This window comes from Aethalodelphis obliquidens, unplaced genomic scaffold (genome assembly GCF_003676395.1).
Source record: "Aethalodelphis obliquidens isolate GAN/ISIS:26980383/991018 unplaced genomic scaffold, ASM367639v1 scaffold10, whole genome shotgun sequence".
NCBI lineage: Eukaryota > Metazoa > Chordata > Mammalia > Artiodactyla > Delphinidae > Aethalodelphis > Aethalodelphis obliquidens.
Window position 1 is genome coordinate 40,166,979 of NW_020837954.1, and position 21,187 is coordinate 40,188,165.

General features: G+C 37.2%; 1 protein-coding gene across 11 annotated transcripts in view; it reads left to right on the forward strand.

Annotated features, from left to right (window-relative positions):
• The window catches only part of GPHN (gephyrin), a 626,342-nt gene that overhangs the window by 483,224 nt on the left and 121,931 nt on the right, over positions 1 to 21,187 (forward strand). For all 11 annotated transcript variants that reach the window (XM_027111532.1, XM_027111539.1, XM_027111540.1 and 8 more), the window contains one exon: positions 14,620 to 14,757. In XM_027111532.1, coding sequence (XP_026967333.1) covers positions 14,620 to 14,757 — 138 coding nt within the window. The remainder of the gene's footprint in view (positions 1 to 14,619; positions 14,758 to 21,187) is intronic.

The window sequence follows — 21,187 nt, forward strand, 5'->3', positions numbered from 1 at the left end:
TTTTCTTCATTTACTTCTTTTTTATTTTTTTGATTCTCTCAATCTTCATTTACTTCTAATTTTAAAAATGGATTTTCAAGCCAAGGTGAAACATTGTATATTAAGAATTGGAAGGTTAAAAAGGATGCATTTGAAGTGGGAAAAAGTCATTCCATTGGTATGAACAGCTTCATTTAAGATGGCCATGCCATAAGAAAAAGATTACTGCTGTATAACAAAGATCCCTGGTTTGCTCAGTAGAAAGGAATCCATTTGTACTTTTTTGTCCCTTTGAAGGCCTTGTACATCATAGACATTGCCATTAGTATTTAAATATGTCTTTGATGATGGTAATCTTGAGTGAACATCATATATAGTCTTCTTAGTGATTATAAATGCTGCATGGAAAATAGGAAATCTCAATAATATTTTGAGTACTTTACCTGCAAAGATTCTGAACTCACATATAATCAACCCCATGTCTGGACCTAAACACGGGAAAATATAAAAGAGACAAGTTAAGTTTTACTAATGGAAACCTAGGCTTATTAGAGAAACCTCTAGATCATCAATCTGTGGCTAATTTAGAATTGCTTTAATCCTGAAAATCTACTTCAGAAAATTAAACCCATCATATAAGAATGTTGTCAATTTAGATATTATAATAATTCAGCCTGTTACTCTTTGCTTAGGTCGGACATCTATGAGTAGGGAAGATGTCTAGACTTCCACTCCCCATCACCATCCCTACTCCCATATAAAGATCCCATATCCTAAAGTACTTTGTAGTTTATTTTTCTCAAAGTAGCCAGTCTACCTACAAATTATCATTACCATACATCACCAGCTAAACTGTTATAAGTTTAGATTTGATCAGCTCAAGATGGTGGAGTAGGAGGACATGGAGCTCACCTCCCCCCATGAACACATCAAAAAATTATCTAGAGCGTCCCCCCACCACTAGGGCACCTGCTCACCGCTGATGGGGGACTCTGATGCCCAAGGAGATGGGAGGAACCCCAAAGCGAACCAGCGGCTTACGGGATCTTGGTTCACGAGCCTGGGGTCAGGCAGAAGCTCCTGCAGTGGGAGCTCTGAGTCCAAACCACTGGACTAACAGAGAGCCTCAGACCTCCAGGAATATTCATTGGAGTGAGGTCTCATGGAGTTCCTCATCTCAGCACCAAGACCCAGCTCTACCCAATAGCCTACAAACTGCAGTGTTGGAAGCCTCAGGCCAAACAACCAGAAAGACAGGAACACAATCCCACTCATTAAAAAAAAAAAAAAAAAGAGAGAGACGGCAAAAAATATGTCACAGATGAAGGAGCAAGGTAAAAACCACCAAGACCAAATAAATGAAGAGGAAATAGGCAATCTACCTGAAAAATAATTCAGAGTAATGATAGTAAAGATGATCCAGAATCTTGGAAGTAGAATGGAGGCCCAGATTGAGAAAATACAAGAAATGTTTAACAAAGATCTAGAAGAACTAAAGAACAAACAAACAGAGATGAACAACACAATAACTGAAATGAAAAATGCACTAGTAGGAATCAATAACAATAAGGCAGAAGAATGAATAAGTGAGCTGGAAGACAAAATAGTGGAAATAACTGCCAAGGGGCAGAATAAAGAACAAAGAATGAAAATAATTGAAGACAATCTCAGAGACCTCTGGGACAACTCTAAACGCACCAACATTCACATTATAGGGGTCCCAGAAGATAAAGAGGAAAAGAAAGCGTCTGAGAAAATATTTGCAGAGATTATAGTGGAAAACTTCCTAACATGGGAAAGGAAGTAGTCACCCAAGTCCAGGATGCACAGAGAGTCCCATACAGGATAAAACCTGGAAAAAAACACACCAAGACACATATTAATCAAACTAACAAATTCAAAGAAAAATTATTAAAAGCAGCAAGGGAAGAACAAAAAATAACATACAAAGGAATCCCCATAAAGTTATCAGCTGATTTTACAGCGGAAACTCTGCAGGCCAGAAGGGAGTGGCAGGATATGCTTAAAGTGATGAAAGAGAAAAACCTACAACCAAGATGACTTTACCCAGCAAGGGTCTCATTCAGATTCAATGGAGAAGTCAAAAGCTTTTCAGACAAGGAAAAGCTAAGAGAATCCAGCACTACCAAACCAGCTTTACAACAAATGCTAAAGAAACTTCTCTAAGCGGGAAACACAAGAGAAGAAAAAGACCCACAAAAACAAACCCAAAGCAATTAAGAAAATGGTAATAGGAACATACATATCGATAATAACCTTGAATGTAAATGGATAAAGTGCCCCAACCAAAAGACACAGACTGGCTGAATGCAAAAAAACAAGACCCATATATGTGCTGTCTACAGGAGACCCACTTCAGACCTACGGACATACAGACTGGAAGTGAGGGTATGGAAAAAGTATTCCCTGCAAATGGAAATCAAAAAAAAAAGCTGGGGACTTCCCTGGTGGCACAGTGGTTGAGAGTCCGCCTGCCGATGCAGGGGACACAGGTTCGTGCCCTGGTCCAGGAAGATCCCACATGCCGCGGAGCGGCTGGGCCCATGAGCCATGGCCTCTGAGCCTGTGCATCCAGAGCCTGTGCTCCGCAATGGGAGAGGCCACAACAGTGAGAGGCCCGTGTACCGCAAAAAGAAAAACAAAAACAAACAAAAACAAAGAAAAAGCTGGAGTAGCAATACTAGTATCAAATAAAATAGAATTTAAAATAAAGACTGTTACAAGAGATAAGGAAGGACACTACATAATGATCAAAGGATCAATCCAAGAAGAAGATATGGCAATTATAAATGTTTATGCACCCAACATAGGAGCACCTCAATACATAAAGCAAATGCTAACAACCATGAAAGGAGAAATTTATAGTAACACAATTATAGTAGGGGACTTTTAACACCCCACTACACCAATGGACAGATCATCCAAACAGAAAATAAATGAGGAAACACAAGCTTTAAATGACACAATAGACCAAATAGATCTAATTGATATTTATAGAACATTCCACCCAAAAGTGGCAGAATACACTTTCTTCTCAAGTGCACATGGCACATTCTCCAGGATAGATCACATCTTGGGTCACAAATCAAGCCTCAGAAAATTTAAGAAAATTGAAATTGTATCAAACATCTTTTCTGACCACAGTGCTATGAGATTGGAAATCAATTACAGCAAAAAAAAAACTGTAAAAAACACAAATACATGGAGGCTAAACAGTGCACTACTAAATAACCAAGAGATCACTGAAGAAATCAAAGAAGAAATTTAAAAATGCATAGAAACAAATGACAATGGAAACACAAAACCTATGAGACACAGCAAAAGCAGTTCTAAGGGGGAAGTTTATAGCAATACAATCTCACCTCAAGAAACAAGAAAAATCTCAAATAAACAATCTAACCCTACACTTAAAACAACTAGAGAAAAAAGAACAAAGAAAACCCAAAGTCAGTAGAAGGAAAGAAATCATAAAGATCAGAGCAGAAATAAATGAAATAGAAATGAAGAAAACAATAGCAAGGTCAATAAAACTAAAAGCTGGTCCTTTGAGAAGGTAAACAAAATTGATAAACCCTTAGCCAGATTCATCAAGAAAAAAGGGAGAGAAACTAGCACACCACTGTAAAGCAGTTGTACTCCAATAAAGATGTTAAAAAAAAAAAAAATGGAGAGGACGCAAATCAATAAAATTAGAAATGAAAAAGAAACAATCACAACTGACACTGCAGAAATACAGAGGATTATAAGAAACTACTACAAACAACTATATGCCAATAAAATTGACAACCATGAAAAAATGCACAAATTCTTGGAAAGGTACAATTTTCCAAGACCGAACCAGGAAGAATTAGAAAGTATAAACAGACCTATCACAAGCACTGAAATTGAAACCATAATTAAAAATCATCCAACAAACAAAAGTCCAGGACCAGATGGCTTCACAGGCGAATTCTATCAAACATTTATAGAAGAGCTAACACCAATCCTTCTCAAAGTCTTCCAAAAAATTGCAGAGGGAGAAACACTCCCAAATTCATTCTATGAAGCCACCATATCACCCTGATACCAAAACCAGAAAAAGATATCACAAAAAAAGAAAATTATAGAACAATATCACTGATGAACATAGATGCAAAAATCGTGAACAAAATACTAGCAAACAGAATCCAACAGCACATTAAAAGAATCATACACCATGATCAAGTGGGCTTTATCCCAGGGATGCAAGTATTCTTCAATATACACAAATCAATCAATGTGATACACCACATTAACAAATTAAGGAATAAAAACCATACGATCATCTCAATAGATGCAGAAAAAGCATTTGACAAAATTCAACACCCATTTATGATAAAAGCACTCCAGAAAATGGGCATAGAGGAAACCTACCTCAACATAATAAAGGCCATATGTGACAAACCCACAGCAAGCAACATACTCAATTGTGAAAAACTGAAAGCGTTTCCATTAATATCAGCAACAAGACAAGGATGTCCACTCTCACCACTCTTATTCAACAGAGTTTTGGAAGTCATAGCCACAGCAGTCAGAGAAGAAAAAGCAGTAAAAGGAATACAAATTGGAAAAAAAGAAGTAAAATTGTCAGTGTTTGCCAATGATAGACATTCCAAAAGATGCCACCAGAAAACTACAAGAACTAATGAGTGAATTTGGTAAGATTGCAGGATACAAAATGCACAGAAATCTCTGGCATTTCTATACACCAACAATGAAAAATCAGAAAGAAATTAAGGAAACACTCCCATTTACCATTGCAACAAAAAGAATAAAATACCTAGGAATAAACCTGCCTAAGGAGGCGAAAGACTTGTACTCAAAACTATAAACACTGATGAAAGAAATCAAAGATGACATAAACAGGTGGAGAAATATACTATGTTCTTGGATTGGAAGAATCAATACTGTGAAAATGACTATACTACCGAAAACAATCTGCAGGTTCAATGCAATCCCTATCAAACTACCAATGGCATTCTTCACAGTTTTAGAACAAAAAATTTTACAATTCGTATGGAAACACAAAAGACCCCGAATAGCCAAAGGAGTCTTGAGAAAGAAAAATGCAGTTGGAGGAATCAGGCTCCCTGACTTCAAACTATACCACAAAGCTACAGTAATCAAGACACTATGGTACTGGCACAAAAACAGAAATATAGATCAATGGTACAGAATAGAATGCTCAGAAAGAAACCCATGCACATATGGACACCTAATTTATGACAAAAGAGACAAGAACATACAGTGGAGAAAAGACAGCCTCCTCAATAAGTGGGAAAATTGGACAGCTACATGTAAAAGAATGAAATTAGAACACTATCTAACACCATACACAAAAATAAACTCCAAATGGATTAAAGACTTAAATGTAAGACCAGACACTATAAAACTCTTAGTGGAAAACGTAGGAAAAACACTCTTTGACATAAACCACAGCAAGATCTTTTTAGACCCACCTCCTAGAGTAACAGAAATAAACACAAAAATAAACAAATGGGACTTAATTAAACTTAAAAGCTTTTGCATAGCAAAGGAAACCATAAACAAGAGAAAAAGGCAACCCTCAGAATAGGAGAAAATATTTGCAAATGAAACAACAGACAAAGGATTAATCTCCAAAATATTCAAACAGCTCATGGAGCTCAATATCAAAAAAACAAACAATCCAGTTAAAAAATGGGCAGAAAGGGCTTCCCTGGTGGCGCAGTGGTTGAGAGTCCGCCTGCCAATGCAGGGGACACGGGTTCGTGCCCCAGTCTGGGAAGATCCCACATGCCGCAGAGCGGCTAGACCCCTGAGCTGTGGCCACTGAGCCTGCGCATCTGGAGCCTGTGCTCCGCAACAGGAGAGGCCACAACAGTGAGAGGCCCGCGTACCACAAAAAAAAAAAAAAAAAAAATGGGCAGAAGAACTAAATAGACTTTTCACCAAGGAAGACATACAGGTGGCGAAGAGACACATGAAAAGATGCTCAACATCACTAATTATTAGAGAAATGCAAATCAAAACTACAATGAGGTATCACCTCATGCCAGTCAGAATGGCCATTATCAAAAAATCTAGGAACAGTAAATGCTGGAAAGGGTGTGATGAAAAGGGAACCCCCCTGCACTGTTGGTGAGAATGTAAATTGATACAACCACTATGGAAAACAGTATGGAGGTTCCTTAAAAAACTAAAAATAGAACTACCGTATGACCCAGCAATCCCACTACTGGGCATATACCCTAATTCAAGAAGAAAACCATAATTCAAGAAGAGACATGTACCACAATATTCACTGCAGCACTATTTACAATAGCCAGGACATGGAACCAATCTAAATTTCCATTGACAGATGAATGGATAAAGAAGGTGTGGTGCGTATATACAATGGAATATTACTCAGCCATAAAAGGAAACGAAATTGAGTTATTTGTAGTGAGGTGGATGGACCTAGGGTCTGTCATACGGAGTTTAGTAAGTCAGAAAGAGAAAAACAAATACCATATGTTAACACATATATATGGAATCTAAAAAAAAAATGGTACCAACAAACCTAGTTTCAGGGCAGCAATAGAGGTAGACATAGAAAATGGACTTGAGAACATGGGGTGGGAGGGCGAAGCTGAGGCAAAGTGAGAGTAGCATCGACATATATACACTACCAAATGTAAAATAGTTGGCTGGTGGGGAGCAGCAGCGTAGCACAGGGAGATCGGCTCGATGCTTTGCGATGACCTAGAGGGGTGGGATAGGGAGGATGGGAGGGAGGCTCAAGAGGGAGGGGATACGGGACCATGTGTACGCATATGGCTGATTCGCTTTGTTGTACAGTAGAAACTAACACAGTATTGTGAAGCAGTTATACTTCAATAAAGATATATTTTTATAAACTATTATAAGTTTAAGTAAATATTTCTTTGAACACAATAATCTCAGTAGGACCCATATTTCCATATGTTTGTTAGTTTTGTTTTGTTTTATATTGGGTTGACCAAAATGTTAGTTCGTTTTTTTCCGTAAGATGGCTCTAGGAGGGCTTAGTTGTCTTTAACTTCATTTGAAACAATTTTGTTAGATTGTATTGTGACAGCTGTCATTATCAGCATGCATTTTAAAAAAGACTTATCAAAATTAATGAATTTTTGTGTAGCCATTTTAATATTGAAGATGGAAGAAAACAACATTTTTGGCATATTAGGCTTTTTTATTTCAAGAAAGGTAAAAGCGCAACTGAGACCCAAAAACAGATTTGTGCAGTGTATGGAGAAGGTGCTGTGACTGATGGAACATGTCAAAAGTGCTTTGAGAAGTTTTGCGCTGGAGATTTCTCGCTGGACAATGCTCCAAGGTTGGGTAGACCACTTGAACTTGATAGCGATCAAATTGAGACTTTCATTGAGAACAATCAACATCATACCATGTGGGAGATAGCCGACATACTCAAAATATCCAAATCAAGCATTGAAAATCATTTGCACAAGCTTGGTTATGTTAATCATTTTGGTGTTTGGGTTCCACGTAAATTAAGCAAATAAAACCTTCTTGACCGTATTTCCTCACGCAATTCTCTACTTAAACATAGCAAAAACATTTCATTTTTAAAACAAATTGTGACGGGCTATGAAAAGTGGATATTGTTCAGTAATGTGTAATGGAAGAGATGGTGGGGCAAGCTAAATGAACCACCACCAACCACACCAAAGGCCGGTCTTCATCCGAAGAAGGTGATGTTGTGTATATGGTGGGAGTCCTCTATTATCAGCTTTTCCCAGAAAACCTAATGATTAATTCCAACAAGTACTGCTCCCAGTTAGACCCACTGAAAGCAGCACTCGACGAAAAGCGTCCAGAATTAGTCAACAGAAAATGCATAATCTTCCATCAGGATAACGCAAGACCACAAGTTTCTTTGATGAGCAGGCAAAAACTGTTACGGCTTGGCTGGGAGGTTCTGATTCATCTGCCGTATTCACCAGACATTGCACCTTCAGATTTCCATTTATTTCAGTCTTTACAAAATTTTTTAATGAAAAATATTTCAATTCTCTGGAAGACTGTAAAAGGCACCTGGAACAGTTCTTTGCTCAAAAAGATAAAAAGTTTTGGGACGAAGGAATTATGAAGTTGCCTGAATAATGGCAGAAGGTTGTGGAACAAAACAGTGAATATGTAGTTCAATAAAGTTCTTGGTGAAAATGAAAAGTATGTCTTTTATTTCTACTTAAAAACCAAAGGAACTTTTTGGCCAACCCAGTAGTTTACCTAAATTGAATGGAGCTAGTACAGTCACAGATTATCTTTGTGACTGTTGGTATTCATTTGTAAGGTAGTCATCAGGATATGTTTGTGGCCGGGAAATAGCTTTTGCTTTATAGGAAAAACTGTATCCAAATTTTGGATATTTTCTCTGTCCAAAACCCCAACTTCCTTTTGTTATAACCTTCTTTCTTTTTAAAAATTATTCTTTCCTTCCTTTCCTACTTCTGTGTAAATGGATTTATGGACCACTCAGCGAAAACTGGCTGCTAGGCTATAACCCATCTGGCCTTCAGAGACAAGAGTGCATACTTTTTTTCCCCAGTTTTTTTCTCTTCTATCAGATTTCTATGCTGAGCTCAGAATCAAGAAGAGGGCTGGGGTGTGGGGGAGAACATTTCATGGTGCTTTTTCCTGAGTCAGTTCTTCAGTGGCCCAGGACTGTTAGAAGTGCTTTGGGGTTTTAACTTGCAAAATAGGAGAAGTCAGAGGCAACTATTCTTAAGTTTCGTGAAGCTTTCATTTTAAAGCTTCTTTTTTTTTTTTTTAAATTACATCCTTAACTTACTCCCAATACTTCTTTTTTTTTTTTTTTTAATTTATTTATTTATTTATTTTTGGCTGTGTTGGGTCTTCGTTTCTGTGCGAGGGCTTTCTCTAGTTGTGGCAAGCAGGGGCCACTCTTCATTGCGGTATGCAGGCCTCTCACTGTCGCGGCCTCTCCCGTTGCGGAGCACAGGCTCCAGACGCGCAGGCTCAGTAGCCGTGGCTCACGGGCCCAGTCGCTCCGCGGCATGTGGTATCCTCCCAGACCAGGGCCCGAACCCGCGTCCCCTGCATTGACAGGCAGACTCTCAACCACTGCGCCACCAGGGAAGCCCCATTTTAAAGCTTCTTGTCAGTCACTGGTGTCAACATCAAAAAATAGTTGAAATTTTTTTTTATGGAAACAAAAGAAGGAAACATAACTATTTGCTTACCAGATTTATTTTGGAAATGTATGCCTTCTAAAAATGGGCCTCACCATGCCAGCCCATGGGAGGCCTGCATAAGAGCCCCTGAGCTATACATGTGAGTGCTGTGCATCCTCAGCCTGTGCCTCCAGCTGCCAGTGGCTCTGTGTGTGTGTCCCTGGTGCTGTCCCTCAAGCATGGCTTATCCACTTTTGATCTGAACGTGAGAGTACTGCATCACCTAGATCAATGGTTTTCAAACTTACGTTAGCTACAGTCTTTTGTTAAATGGAATCTTATGTGGTCACATAGTCATCCTACATGTGGTGAGGGATACAACAGAACTAGGTATGTTAATGTTATATATTAATTCTATTTACGTAAAAGGAGCAGCTATTAATTATTAGAGAAATGCAAATCAAAACTACAATGAGGTATTGCCTCACACCAGTCAGAATGGCCATGATTAAAAAGCCTACAAATAATAAATGCTGGAGAGGGTGTGGAGAAAAAGGGACCCAGCTACACTGTTGGTAGGAATGTAAATTGGTGCAGCCACTGTGGAGAACAGTATGGAAGTTCCTTAAAAAACTAAAAATAAGAGTTACCATATAATCCTGCAATCCCACTTCTGGGCGTATATCTAGAGAAAACTCAATTCAAAAAGATACATGTGCTCCAGTGTTCCTTGCAGCACTGTTTACAATAGCAAAGACATGGAAGCAACCTAAATGTTCATCAACAGATGAATGGATAAAGAAGATGGTGTGTGTGTGTGTGTGTGTGTGTGTGTGTGTGTGTGTGTATAGATATAGATATATATAGATATAGATATAGATATAATGGAATACTATTCAGCCATAAAAAAGAATGAAATAATGCCATTTGCAGCAACATGGATGGACCAAGAGATGATTATACTAAGTGAAGTAAGCCAGACAAAAACAAATATCATATGTTATCACTTATTTGTGGAATCTTAAAATATTATACAAATAAACTTATTTACAGAACAGAAATAGACTCACAGACATAGAAAACAAACTTATAGTTAGCAAAAGGGATAATGGCGGGGGGGGAATAAATTGGGAGTTTGGGGTTAACATATACACAGTAGTGTATATAAAATAGGTAAACAACAAGTACCTACTGTAGAGCACAGGGAACTATACTCAGTATCTTGTAATAACCTATAATGGAAAAGAATCTGAAATAGAATATATATATATATTCTTAGCTGTATACTTGAAACTAACACAACATTGTAAATTATACTTCAATTTTTAAAAAGAGCAGCTGTTATCTATATCATTTTATTCTTGTGTGTAGAAGGTAACAATACTGTTTTTCTCATATTTACACAAATAAGGTAGCCCTTCTTTATTGGTGAAGTAGCTGACTATTTCTACTATGTGACCGTGGGTGGGTCTTGAGTGGGAAGAAGCCACTTGGCACATAGAAGGTGTTCAGTGAACACTTGTTGAGAACACACACATACACATACACACACACACACACACACACACACACACACACGTATCTGCTAATGTGCCAGAGAATTAAAATACTCCTCTTTTGAGACATTTCTTTCAGTTAATTTATTTTATATCCAGAAAGCCCCTGTGATAACATGCAAATAGTTTAGTGAGGGACCAATATTAACCCATTAGCATCAAAGTTTGGATTATTTATCTAGCAATATGGATTATTTATCTGTCACTTTGTGACAGAGAGTTTGTAAATATGAAAGGACCTAGAGACACAAAGGGCAGAACAGGAGGTGCAACTTTGAATCTTCCTTCCCAACTTTTAGCTTTGTTTGAAGGATTTGCTATTCATTCATACCTCGTTTATTCAGTACCTACTGTTAGTATAAGGAAAGCATTGCTCTAAAAGTAGCAAAGGATACACAGATTAATAAGATACAGGTTCTGCCTTCAAGGAGTTTATGATAGACTAGCATAGGTAAGGCAAATATTTAAATGTCTATAACATTAGAAAGTGGTAGGTGCCATAAGAAAGATATAAACAGGTACAAAATTATCTTAAAGACAGGAAAGATTTTTCCAGGCTGGGGGAAATTGGTATGCAATTTCCAATTTAAAAAAATATCAATCTCTATAGTTAGAGAACCATCCATTTGTTTACTGTCCTCCTGCCCTTATTTTTTAATTCACTTACATGTCTTTCCTTTCTGCTGAGCTGAAACATTCTTCATGGCAGGGTGTATCTTACTCTTTGTATACCAAGGGTGTAACTGTGCCTGGCTCATAAAATGCACTCAATAAATATTTGTTGAATGGATGTGTGTATCACTGATAATCAAACTTGCTTTCTAATAAAGTACAATTTTCTCCTCAGAAACCAAACATTTTAAAAGCACAGCTTTTATAAGATTGTACACAATTTTCACCATAAAGAAACTAAAGAATATCTTAGAAAAGATCAGATCTGAGATCTATAAACCCGAATAAAAGGGTCTATAGAAACACCTATCTATCATTCTCTTCAGTTACACTGGTTGTGACAATATGTATTTATTGATATTTAATGATGTGGCAGGGACTGTAGTGAAAGTGAGTTATGAATAAATTTATGTTTCAATTATAGGTAAATGATAAACCATACATAATCCTTCTTTAAGTGTTCACCTTAAAGTAGAAAAAATTTTTCATATTTAGCACTAAATAATTTCTAAGGTCCTTCAAGCTTTGAAAATTTTGTAATTTTGTGATTACCCATGGGTGAGAAATAAGTATAAGCATATTGTATGTCTTTTTCTTTGACTACTTATGACAATGTCATTTGTCTTAGAATGAAAACTCTTTGGGACAGTTCCTGTAAGTCAGTTCAGTGAATATATCTGAAGCAGCTGCTGGGGTTTGGGTAGGAGGACTAAATTTAATAAATTGCAGTGACCAGGAACTTACAGACTGCAGGGGAATATATACAATCATAAAGTGGATTAAAGAAATAGGAGCTTATTTGTCTCACATATAAAAAGTCTGGAGGCAGGCAGTCCAGGGCTTGTACAGCAGCTCAGTATTGTCATCAGAGACTCTGCCTCTTTTTATTCTCGTGTTTCCAATACTTATGTGTGGGTTTCTATCCTCATGGTTGAAAAATGGCTATGGCACCTCCCAGTATCTAACCATGCTCTCCTCTTAAAGCTTTATCTCTTTATCTTTTTATTTGTAGTAGGAAGCCTGCCCCAGGGACTTCTTCCTACATCTCACTGGCTGGAACTATATCGTATGGCCAGTCTTACCTGAAAGGTGGCTATGGAAGAAGGGAATTGTGGATATCAGTTACAATAGCCAAGCAACAGTGTTTGCAGTTACTCCTTTTATGTTTACCCTTTGGGCCAAGTTGTTTATGCATGGGCCAAGTTGTTTATTGTGCTCTAAGAATTTCCTTTTTGTCATTAAATGATTCATTTATTAGGTCAACAACTATTTATTTTTTATTGCCTAATATGTGCCAGATACTCTTCTAGGTTTTGGGGATGACAACAGTGAATAAAAAAGACAAAGTTGCTGCTGTCATGGAGCTTACATTCTACTAAGAAGGTTATAAACAAATAAGTATAAATATATATTATAGGTATATAAATATCAATATATATGTGTATATGTGTGTATATATATGTATATATATATATATTTTTTTTTTTTTTTCCCATGAAGAAAAGTAAAGTAGGGTAAGGAGAATAGAGAGTGATGGTAGGTAATATTCTATGCAGGATGTTTAACAAAGGCCTCTGATTAGGTGATCCTTTAGCAAAGACCTGAAAGAAATGAGGGATGAATGGAACCATAATATCTGGGGAAGAATGGTCCAAGTAGAGGAAATGGCAAGTATGAAGACCCTAAAGAAAGATGTATTTGGCATTCTCAGACAAGGAACGAACCAGTTTGGCTAAAGCACATTGGATAAGGGTGAAATGATAGGAGAAGAGAACAGTGTAGGCTATAATATGTTGGGCTTTGAGGGCCATAGCAAAGATTTTACTCTGAATGAAATGGAAAATCATGGAGAGTTGTGAGCAGAGATTAGCACAATTCAACTTACAGTTTAAAAGGAGCATTGTAACTACTGTGTGGAGAATAAACTGTAATGGGACAAGGATAGAAGGAAGGAGACAAGTTAGGACACTATTCAATTTCCCAGGAAATAAATGATGGTTCCAATTATTGTAATAATTGTAGAGATGGTGAGTAATGATCAGATTCTAGAGACATTTTAATGGCAGTTTAGATATGGTTCTGACAAAACTAGAAGAATCAAAGATGTCACCAAGGTTTTGGATTAATAACTGAGTGAGTAGAGTTTCTATTTGCTGAGATGGGAATTGCAAGAGAATAAGACATCGTGCAGGTAGGTTAGGAGGGTGGGGAATCAAGAGTTTGATTTTGAGCATGTTAAGTTTGAATTGCCTGTTGCACATTCAAGTGCATATTTGATGATTTATAAACTTGTAGATATACGCTGTTATCCCCCAGCTATTTGGATGACATATAAGTATAGAGGTGAAGGTAGAGGTTGAGGTTGGAGATATAAAATTAGGGAGTTTAGTGTATGGGTGGTATTAATGCCAGGGGACTAGCTAAGGTTACATGGGGAGTGAGTAAATAATAATATTTTTCTATGCTTTTAGAAGAAAGAAAATTTCCTATGAAATTCTGAATAAATTCAAGTTTGTATATTTCAGTTCACTAACTAGCTCATTAAGTGTTCAAACAGTATAGTAGTTAAGGACATGGACTCTAAAGCCTGGCTACCTAGGTTTGAATCCTGGCTCTTCAGTTTCTAGCTTTGCGATTTAGGCCAAGATATGTAAACCTCTTTTTCCTCATCTGTAATAAAGGATAATAACGATGGCTCCCTTTAGGTTGTTGTGAAGATTAATTAGAATAGTGCCATGGCACATAGTTAAGCACTCAAAAAGGATTAGCCAGGACTTCTCTGGTGGCGCAGTGGTTGGGGGTCCGCCTGCCGATGCAGGGGGCGCGGGTTCGTGCCCCGGTCCGGGAGGATCTCACATGCCGCGGAGCGGCTGGGCCCGTGGGCCATGGCCGCTGGGCCGGCGCGTCCGGAGCCTGTGCTCCGCGGCGGGAGGGGCCACAGCAGTGAGAGGCCCGCATACCGCAAAAAAACAAAAAAAAAAGGATTAGCCAATATCATCATTAAATTTCACCAACTTTTGATACATGATGTAACATTACTAACTTGATTTAATGTTCCACCAAAGCAGGCTATATTTTGGAAGCAGGAAAAAGTTTCTCACCTTGTAATCTTCATTTCTGGACACATGAAATTGAGAATTGTTGATATTTATAAGCCTTTCCCACTTTTTAATCAGTGTTTCAGCATCATATTCTTAGTTAATTATCTTCCTGTTTAGGTCACAGTGCTGTTGATATCACCAAGGTGGCTAGAAGACACCGCATGTCTCCTTTTCCTCTAACATCTATGGACAAAGCCTTTATCACAGTCCTGGAGATGACTCCGGTGCTTGGGACAGAAATCATCAACTACCGAGGTACTGTTATATTTGCCCATTGCCTTTTATTTTCATTTTTTTCCAAATAAGATTCATCTAACACTAATACACAGTTTTCCTGAAAGAGAAATGTTATTAATCATTACTGCAATTATCATCATCTTGCTTTTTGCTTCTTATTTCTACTCAACTCTAAGATCAACCTTAATGGTATACAGAGTAAAATACCCATAAAGCTTCCTTTACATAAAGAAAAAAAAAAAAAGGAAAAAGTCAACAGTGTTTCTCCTGTTCATCAAAATACCAATACTCTAAAGAAAGGGCTGTCAGCCCTGAGTGAGAAAAACAGTTGACTGTGAGTCTGCCTTATGTCCTTTCTGACAGAAATGGGAGATAACTAATGTGTCTCGTAATTATTTTCATTTGTGGAAATCATGTTTTTAAATGTAAAATGTAAATACTACGTTAATTTATCTATGGATCACTGAGCAACCAGTCTGATCTCAGTTTTTCTGCTTCATATATCTTCTCATTTTCTGCTCTTAGTTTAGTAGTACATTGAGACCAGCTTGTGGAAAGATAATGGAAGGGTAGTTTTCCCCAGTGTTTTCAGTTTTTAATCAACTACTTCCCTTTCTAAAAATTCAGTTCAGGTGCAATCTGAATAAATTATAGTTTCTTAATTGTTTTTGTTATACAGATAAAAACAATACAAAAGGATTGCTTTTACAAATAAAGGACTTTATTCACAGATCATAAAATATTCAAATTTCAATGAACATTAGAGAGCATCTATACAGACACCATAATTTTTCTACAAGAAAACTCAAACTCAGAACAGCAGAAAAGGAATAGGATTAAGGCTCAAGACTTAACATTCTTGGGAATTCCTTTGCAGTCCAGTGGTTAGGGCTTGGCGTTTTCATGGCAGTGGCCCGGCTTCAATCCCTGCTCCGGGAGCTAATATCCCGCAAGATGCGTGGCACGGCCAAAAAAGAAAAAAAAACAAGACTTAACATTCTTATTTTTACTACATAATAGTGCTCTTCTTCCAGTGTTAAAATATAAAAAACAATAGTAGATAAAGTAACAAATTATGTGAAAATTAAAAGGCCTAAAATTAGTGAAATATTAAATGCCAAATTCTAGCTCTTTGATCCCTGACCCGACTTAGACAAAAATTATTTTTACATAACTTACACCTATCCTACATCTTTGACTTACATTCTTTTAGATATGTTATCATTAGGTTTAAACCTTTTCTTTTGTTTTTGTTTTATTCCTCATTAAAGGAAATAAAGATCATAAAACTGACTAGAGTGGGGAGTTAGGAATTAACTACGTAATTTCAGAAATCAATTTTAATGAAATAGGTTTCTTTCTATTATTAAGTACAGATATTTAGATATTTTTATGTCAAGCAACACTAAGACATCTTCAGAAAATATGTATGTAAAATTAAGTTGAAAAAATTTACATGTTATAAAAATAAGTTAACCATCCCTGGCCTCTTGTAATATCAGGGTAGTTTCTCTTAACATCAGTCCTTAGAAAAATCTCACTGTGATGCCAAGTCACATTTAGACAGAAATTCCAGTCCTTTTAAGGAAAAAACAGAACTGGAAATGGCCATTTCTATTTCTCCTCTAGAAAAAAAATAATACTGTCAGGTGGATTCTCTTTTCCTTTCATGTGCTTGTTTCCCCTTCATTTGTTCATCAAATCAGTTGTCACTCATAAGTAAGCAAACTCTTCATGGATGGTTAACTTCTTGTCAAGTGTTTCCATGCATGATGATGAAAAATAATAGTTAGGTTTGCATTCAACCTTTGAGTTGGATCAAACTCGATTTGTAATGCAAAAGAGCATTATAATTAAACCTCCTAGGCACTTTAATTAGTTGTTTAGAAAACAACACCATATATAGAAACATAATTCAATTTGTTTAACAATTATCTATTAAAAATCTAAATTCCAGGTACTATGTTAAGTCCAGATAATGCAAAGATGAATAAAATAAAACCCCACCCCATGCATCTCACTGTGTAGTGCAGGAGAGGGACAGATAAACAATGTGGTACATTTTCTCCTTTACTGGCTCTTTTGTAAGCTTGCCTTCCTTTGTCAATTCCTTGAATATGAACTTTCTTTAGAGTGTTTGTCTCTGACCCTTTTCAGATCTTACACATTCACTTCAGATAACCTCATACATGCCAATTGTTTCAAGTACCAACTATTAAGTGATTTCTAAATCTGTATCTTTGCCCAGACCTTGCCTGAGCTCCAAACTCTTACAACAAATGTATACCTGCTGCGAGTAAATTTAACATGACCAATATTAAACTTATTTTCTTTACTTCTACAATACTCATTTCCTCTATGTCCTGTTGAATCTGTCCCTTGTTTGCCATCCCCACTGCTATGATTTTAATTTAGGTCTTTATTATTAACTTTCTGGATTATTGTAAAGGCTTCCCTCCCCCAATTAGCATCTTTACATCCATTTTCCAATTGCATACCAAAGTTATCTGTTCAAAATTTGATATTAACATTCCTGCATACAACTCTTCAGTAGTATTCCTCATAACCTCCAGATAAAATTCAAACTCCTTGATATGTCATATAAGGCCCTTTATAATTGGCCACTATGTATTCTTTTTTTTCTGACTTTATTGAGGCATAATTAATAAATTAAAATTGTGTATATTTAGGGTATACAACATGATGATTTAATATATCTATACATTGTGAAATAATTACCATAATCAAGCTAATTAATACATCTATCACTTTATAGTTACTCTGTGTATGTGTATGTATGGTGAAAATACTTAAGATTTACTCTTTTAGCAAATGTCAAGTATACAATACAGCATTGTTAACTACAGTCACCATGCTGTACTTTAGACACCCAGAATTTATTCATCTTATAAATGAAAGTTTGTACCCTTTGACCAACATCTCCCCATTTTGCCAGTACATGTTTTTTAAGATTAAGCTTAAGAAGCTCTCCTCCATGAAGACATTTCTGGTGTCCACTTCTCCCTTTCCCTAGCTCGGTTAAGTATCCTTCCTCCATGTCCCCATAGCACTTTGTTCATTCGTTTTGTAATAACAATGACTGACATATTTGATCACTCTCTCTCATAAGTGCCCTAATAAACAACACGGGTATAAAAAGCTGAGTGATCTAAATGTGAATCACTATAAATTGAGTTTTGAGTCAAATGTGGCCTGTAATTCTCTTACTCAAGATAAGCAATTTCTACCCAGAAAAAAGATTAGAAACTCATTCTCACTATACTTTAAATGTTATCTTTTCCAAGGATGTTTGCATTTTAATGAGCAAACCTTCATAGTTCATTTTGATTTCAACTAGATGCACCTCTAACTATTGAATTTCATAGGGGTGAGGAGGACTGAAAGGCCTTCACAGTTCTCTGAAATCCCAAATATTTTGCCTCTGCAAATACTCTGACACCTACAATTATAGAAGCCTGTAGAGGAAAGCCCATGTTTCCTAAGAGAGATCCAGAACCACTGAAATCTATGAGGCAGTTTGCTACTGTAGGATCTCTAAAATTACTTTTTATATGTCTGTGAAGTTTCAACAATAATCCAGAAAACTAAGAATAAATCACGTATACAGAAGTGCTGGTAGTGATGCTCTCAAGGTCATACATATAGGGTAACTCTGTGAAGGAATGTTACCATATAATATATTAAATACTTATAATATTACAATAAGAAGGTAACTTGGAGATCAGGTAGTCTCTCTTACTTTAAAGACAAAGGAATTTAGGACCAAAGAGGTATAATAATGTTCTTAGAGTTAGACAAATTGTTATGATTAAAAACAACTAGAACCTAGGATTCTTGACTCCTAGTCTACTGTTCATTCCATTATAGCAAAGTACGTCTCAAATCAGTATGAAAATTATTCTTCTGAAGTAAGTGCCTAGATGTGTAAAGTGTATTGTTTGTTTGTTTTAACCTATTTTGACTACCGGTGAATTTTCTATTGTCTCTGGTCTGCCCTTTAGCATATCTACTATTTTCAGCTCCTATCTGCAAGCAAGGCCTTTAAGGAGCAAGTGCTCCACTGATTATAAATACCTTACTTTGGTTTCTTGGGAGAGGAATACCAATAGAAGATAACATTTGCAAGACTACCATTTATGATTCATCTTTGCTTACAAAATGCATGACATGAACACATTACAAATTCACACTTGGTACAGTACTAGCTACTGAAAGGCAGATTAAAATGTTCTAGAGTTCCCTGTAATCCCCAATATTGTTCAGTTAACAATGGAAAAACTATAATCTTTGAATAGAAAGGATTCTGCTTTCTTAGGAGCATTATTTTATAAGCGCTAGGCTTTTTTTTAAGATTTCATGACCAAAGACTTTAGCATCGCTGACCTCAGTTCTTTGTATTTCCACAAAAGACTTAAGCAATTCTAGACAAGGAAGCTTTAAGTTTACTGAACTCAGTTTGAAGCAGTGAAGTATCCTTTTTAGAATATTGACCACAACAGAGGTAGTTCTCCCTGTCTCTGACCTAAAGCAAGATATATTTATAATATATTTTAAAAGAAAAAAATATATATGAAAATATATAATGATATGCATAGAAGGAGGTATGAAAGAGGAAGATTAGTCAACCTGGTTGTGACATAGGAATAATTCAGCCAGCATTATAGGTCTGATTCCTCTGTGAGTTAATTTTACTCAATTGTGTAACTATAAAAAGAACTCCCCCGCACAAGGGGGCTTTATGAGTGCCTAAACAGTCATAATATCTAGTTGAGAAGTTACTGCTGCCTGGCTCCTTTTCTAAAACCATGTGCCCAAAGTTTATTCAACACTAATACTTGGGCTCCACCTATGGGCAAAAAGAAGAGATGGTTTAACATCTATCTAAGTATTTGTATGTATGCAAGAGAGACTGCCCCATGTGATAAAGTAATTTGCAGCACTACTATATACTCTTTAAGTTCCAAAGTCAATCATTGAATGAAATGTAATATTGACTGCTTGGAAGAGCTATCCATTGTCTAATCCTTGAATCCTACTGAGATATATGGATATAGTTGCTGCTGTAGCAGAGGGGTGTACCTGACGTTTATTCCTTCAGTTCTGAAGTATTTGCTGCCAGCTGGGAGTCCTTACCATTTTCTAATCAATTGCGTTTTTCTCTTCAAATCCTTTCCCTTGCCTTACTCAGGCTTTTAGAAAAAAACTTGAAGTAATGCATGTTTTTCTCTTTGAAGAGACGTAAGTTCTGCTGGTAGGTTAACTTGATACCAACTCCAAAAGCAGAACTAATCCAGTAGGGATCTAATTTACCTTAAAGATAGAAATCCCTATATTTAGCATGAGTACAAAATAAAAATCTGGCCAATTTTCTATTACTAGATTTATATTGATAACCTTAAGTATGAAGCTGTTCTTTCTTTCCAAATGAAATGTTTTATTTTTCTTTCCAAGATATTTTAAAGATCTATAAAGACCAGATGGTATATGTATGCTTCAAATATGACTTTTCTTGACTCTTCTATATATAGCTATATGTTAAAATGAGAGAAATATTCTTTTTTAAAAAATCTCTTATTCTTGCCCTTTAAAAAATAAGTTTACTGAAATACAATTCATATACAGTATAATTCACCCACATAAATTATACCGTTCAGAAGTTTTTAGTATATTCACAGATATGTACAGCCATCACCACAGTCAGTTTTAGAATATATTCACCTCAAAAAGAATCCCGGAGGGAAGGCGGAAGATGGCGGAAGAGTAAGACGCGGAGATCACCTTCCTCCCCACAGATACACCAGAAATACATCTACACGTGGAACAACTCCTACAGAACACCTACTGAAGGCTGGCAGAAGACCTCAGACCTCCCAAAAGGCAAGAAACTCCCCACGTACCTGGGTAGGGCAAAAGAAAAAAAGAAAAAACAGAGACAAAAGAATAGGAAAGGGACCTGCACCAGTGGGAGGGAGCTGTGAAGGAGGAAAAGTTTCCACACACTAGGAAGCCCCTTCGCGGGCGGAGACTGCGGGAGGCGGAGGGGGGAGCTTCGAAGCCGCGGAGGAGTGCACAGCAACGGGTGCGGAGGGCAAAGCGGGGAGATTCCCGCACAGAGGATCGGTGCCGACCGGCACTCACCAGCCCGAGAGGCTTGTCTGCTCACCCGCCGGGGCGGGCGGGGCTGCGAGCTGAGGCCGGAGCGCAGGGAGAGGACTGGGGTTGGCGGCTTGAACATAGCCTGAAGGGGTTAGTGCACCACAGCTAGCCGGGAGGGAATCCGGGGAAAAGCCTGCACCTGCCGAAGAGGCAGGAGACTTTTCCTTCCCTCTTTGTTTCCTGGGGCGTGAGGAGAGGGGTTTAAGAACGCTGCTTAAAGGAACTCCAGAGACGGGCGCGAGCCGCGGCTGAAAGCGCGGAATCCAGAGAC